This window comes from Cherax quadricarinatus, unplaced genomic scaffold (genome assembly GCF_038502225.1).
Source record: "Cherax quadricarinatus isolate ZL_2023a unplaced genomic scaffold, ASM3850222v1 Contig3619, whole genome shotgun sequence".
Classification (NCBI taxonomy): Eukaryota; Metazoa; Arthropoda; class Malacostraca; order Decapoda; family Parastacidae; genus Cherax; species Cherax quadricarinatus.
Genome location: NW_027198645.1, coordinates 11,355 through 19,485, shown reverse-complemented (window position 1 = coordinate 19,485; position 8,131 = coordinate 11,355). Strand labels below are relative to the sequence as shown.

Sequence of the window (8,131 nt, the reverse complement as noted above, 5' to 3'; positions counted from 1 at the left end):
GCCCCAGGCACTTGTTTTCTCTTATCGTACATATGATTTTCATTTGGGGGTATGTTGCACCCTCTTCCCAGACTTTTGCTTTCGTAGGGAGTGATTTCTATTTGCAGATTTGGGACCAGTCCATCTAAGATTTCCCAAGTGAAAATAATGATGTCTCTCTCTATGTCTGTCTGTCTGTCTGTCTGTCTGTCTGTCTGTCTGTCTCTCTCTCTCTCTCTCTCTCTCTCTCTCTCTCTCTCTCTCTCTCTCTCTCTCTCTCTCTCTCTCTCTCTCTCTCTCTCTCTCTCTCTCTCTCTCTCTCTCTCTCTCTCTCTCTCTCTCTCTCTTTCTTCACTCTCTCTCCAGGGTTCCAGGAAGAATAGGTCAAGAGACTCCAAACGTTCCCAGTAATTAAGGTGCTTCATGGAACTTCTATGTGCAGTGAAGGTTCTTTGTACATTCTCTAGGTCTGCGATTTCACTTGCTTTGAATGGAGCTGTTAGTGTAGAGCAGCAATATTCCAGCCTAGAAAGAACAAATGATTTAAAAAGGATCATCAGTGGCTTGGCATCAATCGTTTGGAAAATTCTCATTATCCATCCAATAATTTTCCTCACCGATGTAATAGTGACACTGTTGTGATCCATGAAGGTGAGTTCCTCTGACATTAATGTTCCCAAGTCCTTCATATTATTTTTTCTCTCTAATGTGTGGTTAGAGTTTGTTTTATTTTTCAAGTTGTCCATATCAGAGTAACTGAAATTTGTATTCACTGAACATCATATTTTTTTTCGTTTACCATCGGAAAACTTGGTTTATATCTCCTTTGCAGGTTTACCGCGTCCTCAGTAGATGACACTCATGCAGATTCTAGCATATTGGCATCGTGTGTGTGTGTGTGTGTGTGTGTGTGTGTGTGTGTGTGTGTGTGTGTGTGTGTGTGTGTGTGTGTGTGTACTCACCTAGTTGTACTCACCTAGTTTAGGTTGCAGGGGTCGATTCAAAGCTCCTGGCCCCGCCTCTTCACTGGTCGCTACTAGGTCACTCTCCCTGAACCGTGAGCTTTATCATACCTCTGCTTAAAGCTATGTATGGATCCTTCCTCCACTACATCGCTTCCCAAACTATTCCACTTCCTGACTACTCTGTGGCTGAAGAAGTACTTCCTAACATCCCTGTGATTCATCTGTGTCTTCAACTTCCAACTGTGTCCCCTTGTTGCTATGTCCAATCTCTGGAACATCCTGTCTTTGTCCACTTTGTTTAGTGTTTCATGTTTGTCTCCTTTTTTAAAGATTGGGACTACATTTGCTGTCTTCCATGCCTCAGGCAATCTCTCTGTTTCGATAGATGTACTGAATATTGTTGTTAGGGGTACACATAGCACCTCTGCTCCCTCTCTCAGGACCCATGGAGAGATGTTATCCGGCCCTATTGCCTTTGAGGTATCTAGCTCACTCAGAAGCCTCTTCACTTCTTCCTCGGTTGTGTGTACTGTGTCCAGTACTTGGTGGTGTACCCCACCTCTCCGTCTTTATGGAGTCCCTTCTGTCTCCTCTGTGAACACTTCTTTGAATCTCTTGTTGAGTTCCTCACATACTTCACGGTCATTTGTGTGTGTGTGTGTGTGTGTGTGTGTGTGTGTGTGTGTGTGTGTGTGTGTGTGTGTGTGTGTGTGTGTGTGTGTGTGTGTGTGTGTGTGTGTGTGTGTGTGTGTGTATGTGTGTGTGTGTGTATGTGTGTGTGTATGTGTGTGTGTACTCACCTAATTGTACTGACCTAATTGCCTCTTCACTGAACGCTACTAGGTCCTCTCTCTCCCTGCTCCATGAGCTTTATCATACCTCGTCTTAAAGCTATGTATGGTTCCTGCCTCCACTAAATCACTTGCTAGAATATTCCACTTCCTGACTACTCTATGACTGAGGTGTGAGGGTGCGAGTACAAAAAAAAGTATTGATGAAAGGAATAACGAGTTTAACAGGGCGGTATTGAGATGCTACATGACAGGTTTTTACGCATGAGTCGTTTTGACAGGAGCGGCGCCAGCAGGGGTGCTTGGGGGGCTTCAGCCCCTAAAATTCCCCTTAGTCCTAAAGGCCCCAATAAAAATAGTAATGCTAACAGGGCTACTTCAAAACAAATCATTTATCCCCACTATCAGCCAGACAGCCGCCCTAAGCCCTCCCCCGTCAAAATACAATTTCTGGCGCCTACATTGCAGCTGTAATCTCAGTCTTTGTACTTATTTTCAATATTATTCCTATATTATTTTATAGGGTAATGAATAATGATAACTGGCAAGATCAGATATATTTCAGTAGTAGTGAGGAGTGAAGAGGGTGACGGACATCATTACAACAAAGTGGAACTAGACTCGCTACTTCCCGTAGCTTGAAATTATTAAATGAGTTTACTCTGTGGTAACATAACATTTGTTTAAGATTAATCTCCATATTATTACTAAAAGCACTAAGCATAGCACAAAAAGCACTAACCAAGTTTGGCAAATCCACCTTGTTCCCCCCAGGACAAATTCATTGTATGCATCCTTTCTATATTTGCCTAATCCACCCAGGTTACCAAATCCTCCTTCACTTCCTGTAAACATAGAAGTGACTCATAAGACAGACTGGTGAAACACCATTGGTGCTAATGTTTACACAGTGTTGTGAAAAGAGAAACAAGTGTTGTTGTCTCATTTCGGCTCTTGCTTAGCACGGTGTATCCTCCTGTAAATAATAATAATAATAATAATAATAATAATAATAATAATAATAATAATAATAATAATAATAATAATAATAATAATAATAATGATAATAATAATAATAATAACAATAATAATAATAATAATAATAATAATAATAATAATAATATCCTTGCTAATAATAAGGTAGTTTGACTTTTCATCTTGAAGTCATCACAACTGTCAGACACTGCATCATCATGGGATCATGATACAAAGAATTCTTCAAACTTGTCCAGCCTTTGGACAAAGACTTACTTCGACTAGTGGATGGTACCACTATGACCCCGCCTTCTCCTGCTTCGCCTCACCTGACTACAGTATATAAGCCACGTCTACGGCCCTATGCTGTACATTCTACAAGATTGACGGACTGAACACATCGACTCCAGGTTGAGGGACTGATTACCTCGAACTCCTTCTCTTCTTACACCTTTCTGCTTTGTATTGGACTGATGAAGCCACTGTGTGGCGAAACGTTTCCTAAATAAAGATTCCCATATGTTGCATAAGTGTCTCAATCTTCATCTTGAAGTCCCTCGTTTATCTCTATTAGACTGAAGAAGTCACTGGCTGGCGACAGGTTTCCTTAATAAAGATTCCCAAATGTTGCACAAGTGTCTCAGTCTTCAACATGTCGGTTTCCTAAACTGTTTACATCATACAAGTCAAGTGCTTTTTTTTTTGTCACTGTGTTATCTCAGTTATTGACTCCATATATATATAATTATTAGTACTCGGAGATCTGTGAAGTATTTTGAGGTTCCAAAATGGTCTTCATACTGCTGAAGTTTGTGAACACCCACTGTCGTACAGTATCAATCTGAGTATTTTTTACATGTTGCTAAAGATATATTTTTACGTTTTAGCCGTGCCCTGTGTAACTTTTCGAACTATATTTCTATGATTGTTTGAAGATGTGGTCTATCATTGTCCTTGTGTGAATACCAGATTACGTTTGTCAATGTTTCATGACATTTTATCCTTGCCCTTGTGTAAGTACATGAGATACAAGACAGTCATTCAATAACGGCATATTCTAGAGTCTTGCCCTTGTGTGAGTACACCAGGTTCACCTCTATCATTGTTTCAAGACACCTACTAGCCTTGCACTTGTGTAACTGCCACAAGAGTACTTCTGTGATTGTTTCACGCCATATGCTAACCTTGCCCTTGTGTGATTGCATCAGGCTCCTCTACCATTCCCACGAGAGCCTTGCAGCTATTTTTGGGCGTGGCCGGAAGCGTTACACTATAGCGGTTTTGTTCATGGGTCTAGTGGGAAACTTAAAAGCTGCTATGAATACTTTATTATTATTATTATTAAAGATTAGCCGGTATTCTCCCGGCCCGGGCCTTTTCCAAGTGGTGGCCCGGCCTTGGCTCCCTCTTTAGGGGGTGTCTGAGACCGAAGTCTCCCATGGGAGGAGGCACAAGTACCTCCTCATCTTTGGGACCAACTGTCCCCAGGCCTAGCCACAAGCTAGGCCTCTCTGGTCTGCCATCCCCGCCCCAAGGGGGCAAATGGGAATGACAGTCTTATGAGCTAAAGGCTCGGGCTCAGGCACCTACCCTACCCTAGAAGGGTTAGGCATGATGTCGATATATGAATACTTTTTGTATGTGTTCATTAGCACGAGAAATTATACAGTAATATAGCTAATAATTTATTATGAATGTAATCTTTAAGTGAAAGAATTATTACAAGCAAATCCTTTATTAGGGAATTAAAGTGCATTTGTTCTTTTAAATATAGTTGAACGACTTAATTATATTGGGAACTCCGGGACAAAATTATTTTATTTTGCAGTTATAAGTGTCAGATTTGAGTTTTCTTTAAATGGAAAATATTGTTTTTGTTATAGTGCAAACACATAATATTATTAATGCTTAGATGTAATAAGAAAAGTTTCGATGAACAAAGAAAGAACTAAATAATCTCTCCGATGTATAAGGGACGAAAATTAAACTTTCCTCTCCCTGTCACTTATGTTTCTCTTAAAAAACACTAAACTTAATTTGAAGTTCTACGAAAGAATATAAAAGTTACGTTAAACATTTTCTGCTGCTTCCTTCGCCTTAACACTTTTTTCTTATTTTAACATTCAGGATAAATTTGCCAATTAATTGAAAGTCATATAAAAAAAAAACATTTCTTTAGGTTTTGTGGATGATGCTACAAATATTTCAAATATAACAAATAATGAGAGTAGAGAGATGAAGCAGCCATGATGACTTGACGGGTTTTCAGTCACATCAGACACAGTACCAGACCGACGCTTATGAACCTAATGTTTATTTCAGTTAATTTTAATTTTACATGAAGCTTCATGATGTGTTTAAATTATAAATACATTTCCTTAATATGTTTTGCTGATAAACATCTAAAAGCATAATAAAACTTCGTAATTAAATATATTCAAAGGAGATAAATAATTGCAGAGTAAATACAGAAAGACGTATATATCTCTCAGTTTACATAGGCTGAAAGTTTACTTTAATGTGTTCTCTACTGGTGGTCGACAGCTTTAAACCCAAAAAACTAACCAAGTAATTGAATACGGGGATCTGGCTAATTATACACCCCGTTGCGAGTAAAGGTACGAGGATCGAGCCTTCAAGACCCATACTGTTTTAACTTTTCATAAAAATGCAAAACAATTTACATGTGTACACATCTCGGTACATATAAATACACATAAAATTTACGTTATTATTGCTTAAACAGGGTAAGATAAGATAAGATAAGATAAGATTTCGTTCGGATTTTTAACCCCAGGGGGTTAGCCACCCAGGATAACCCAAGAAAGTCAGTGCGTCATCGAGGACTGTCTAACTTATTTCCATTGGGGTCCTTAATCTTGTCCCCCAGGATGCGACCCACACCAGTCAACTAACACCCAGGTACCTATTTGCTGCTAGGTGAACAGGACAACAGGTGTAAGGAAACGTGTCGAAATGTTTCTACCCGCCGGGAATCGAACCCGGGCCCTCCGTGTGTGAAGTGGGAGCTTTAGCCACCAGGCCACTGGGCCACCATTATGTACATTAAAGCCATTATTAAAAAATCTATCCTATTATTTTTTAATATCATGAATCTTAAAAAAAAATTTTAATCATTATAAATGATGTGAATCTGATGCAGTATTTTTTTCCATTAATGGCCGAATCGTTACAAATGTCTAAATTTTTTTTTTGTATTTTTTTCAACACTTCAAGACCCTTATGAGTTTAGCGCTTAGTTACGATTATAATAATAATAATGTTTTTTCATGATTACAACAGGAGAAATTAAACAGTTCTCTTATTCTTGAAGTTAAATTTGTTGATCATTCCTCCTTGTACACTATTAATGGAGTTTTCTGTCCCCAAATTTCTACTTGTGCTTTTATGATTTTGTGTATATCATATTTCTTATTGTTTCCTCTGACTAGTTCCTCGTTGCTTTTAAAAATAGATCCCTATTTCTCCATATGAAACATGTTACTTCCCTTCACCTATTAAATGTCCTTTATGTTACTGAGAAAAACCACAGGCATGAATAAGAGGTCCAAGTACTGAAGGTTACTGTGGGAGGGTGGAGTCACTTGTCTTATATAAAGTCCTGGACAACCACGCTCATCACATTGTCCAGCTCAGCTCCTACAGTCATGGTACGAGTTGACATTTTGAGAGAAGTTGTTTTGAAATTGCTGAACAATCATAAATTATATCATATGAGTTATTTGGAGTATTATCAAAACTCTTCTCGCCCCAGCGTTCCTTTTCAGTGACGGTGGTGTTGGTCGTGATGGCTGGTGTTTCTTACGGTGGACTTATTGGTGGTCTTGGGGGCTACGGCGGTCATGGTGGCTATGGAGGCCTAGGTGGTCTCGGTGGTCTTGGTGGCCTTGGAGGTATCGGCGGCCTTGGTGGATATGGCGGCTATGGTGGTTCGAATGGTTTTAGTGGCTTGGGAGGCTATGGTGGAGGATTTAATGGAGGATATGGTGAGCATTAAGTATTTTGGCTGTATTTCCTACTTATACAAATATTTCGGTATACTCTTAGTCTAAGCATATATAAAGATGTTAATAATATTATTTATCATTCCATAGGTGGACAAGGAGGACACACGTTTATACTGAGTAAGAGCCACGGTAAGTCATCAACACATGTTTGTGTTTTTTATGACAAATGTAACAATGTCTTGAATATACACTTACATGAAAGATGTTTTAATATTAGTTATTATGTTTGTTTACAGGAAGCCATGGGGCATTTGGCCAGGGCGGACAGCTTGGATTCGGCAAAGGTGGTGGATTCAACGAATTTGGCAAAGGTGGTGGATTCGGCGGATTTGGCAAAGGTGGATTAGGTGGACTTGGCTTAGGTGTGTACGGTGAACTGAGTTAGATTAACGTTTTTCGTTCACATTTTATTGATTATATGAACAAGGCCCTGGATTACAACGTGACCACACTGTAACAAAATATATCATTATTTCAGGCTACGGAAAGTAAAGCTTCTGGCATCATCTTGTCTTGACCTCGTCCAGCACCGCCGCCGTCATTCGTCCCAACTACTACTGGAATAAATTACTTGAAACATTTGTATCTTTTAATGACATCAGTTTTAGAAATCCCTTAATGACATTTTCAAATGAGTATTGCAAATAAAAAAATAAAAGTTTAATGAGATACTGGAAAAAACTGCAAAAAATACAAAATAGTGGACTCAGTTTGATTTACGTGTTCAATCACAAAGCAAGTATTATAATTTATTTTGGTTCCAGTACATACTCTAGAATTTAATTTTCGTTTTCGAGTCATTAAAAAAGTGATATGGTAAATTTTGTGGACGGTACCGCTAGAGCATATGGATACACCAAAAGCCTAAGAACTAGGCTCCAAAAGGGATCACAGGAGCCCATGTGGATTTATATCTACAATTCACTTATCTGTTGCGATCGGATTTAAGAAATTTGCTTAATATGCCTGGTATCTTATTTTCATTAATAAGATATCTTGACTAATCACAAACGTTATTATACTATCTCCATATACCTCAATCATTAGCTGCCTGACTGCGGTGGAGTGCGGTTGTGCACAGCACCCCTCTGCTGTTTTGTAAGGAGAGCTCTCATAGCAACAATATGGCGCTGAGTATCCGACGTAGGGTGAACATTGTCGGCGTGGAGCTGCTTCGTGGGGCGATTTCCCCCTCTACGGCGCAGGTGTTACTTCTGGCAATCATCAGGGAAACGTACGGAGTGCAGGATGATGAGGTTTATGGTGTGGCCCTGAATGAGGCCTATCGTCTATTCGTCAAGTTAAATTCGACGGCTGTGTACGAGTCGTTAGTGACGAAATTTGAGAATGTGAGTATTGATGTAACTCCAGCTGTCAAAGTGCGCCTCATAGA

General features: G+C 39.4%; 1 protein-coding gene across 1 annotated transcript; it reads left to right on the top strand.

Annotated features, from left to right (window-relative positions):
• The first annotated feature begins 6,291 nt into the window (after nucleotides 1-6,291).
• Nucleotides 6,292-7,317, top strand: LOC138852055 (uncharacterized). The gene is made up of 5 exons (XM_070081672.1): nucleotides 6,292-6,381; nucleotides 6,486-6,717; nucleotides 6,826-6,867; nucleotides 6,975-7,100; nucleotides 7,217-7,317. Exons 1-5 carry the CDS (start codon nucleotides 6,379-6,381, stop codon nucleotides 7,228-7,230), a joined length of 417 nt encoding a protein of 138 aa, XP_069937773.1. The 5' UTR covers nucleotides 6,292-6,378; the 3' UTR covers nucleotides 7,231-7,317.
• Nucleotides 7,318-8,131: the final 814 nt, after the last annotated feature.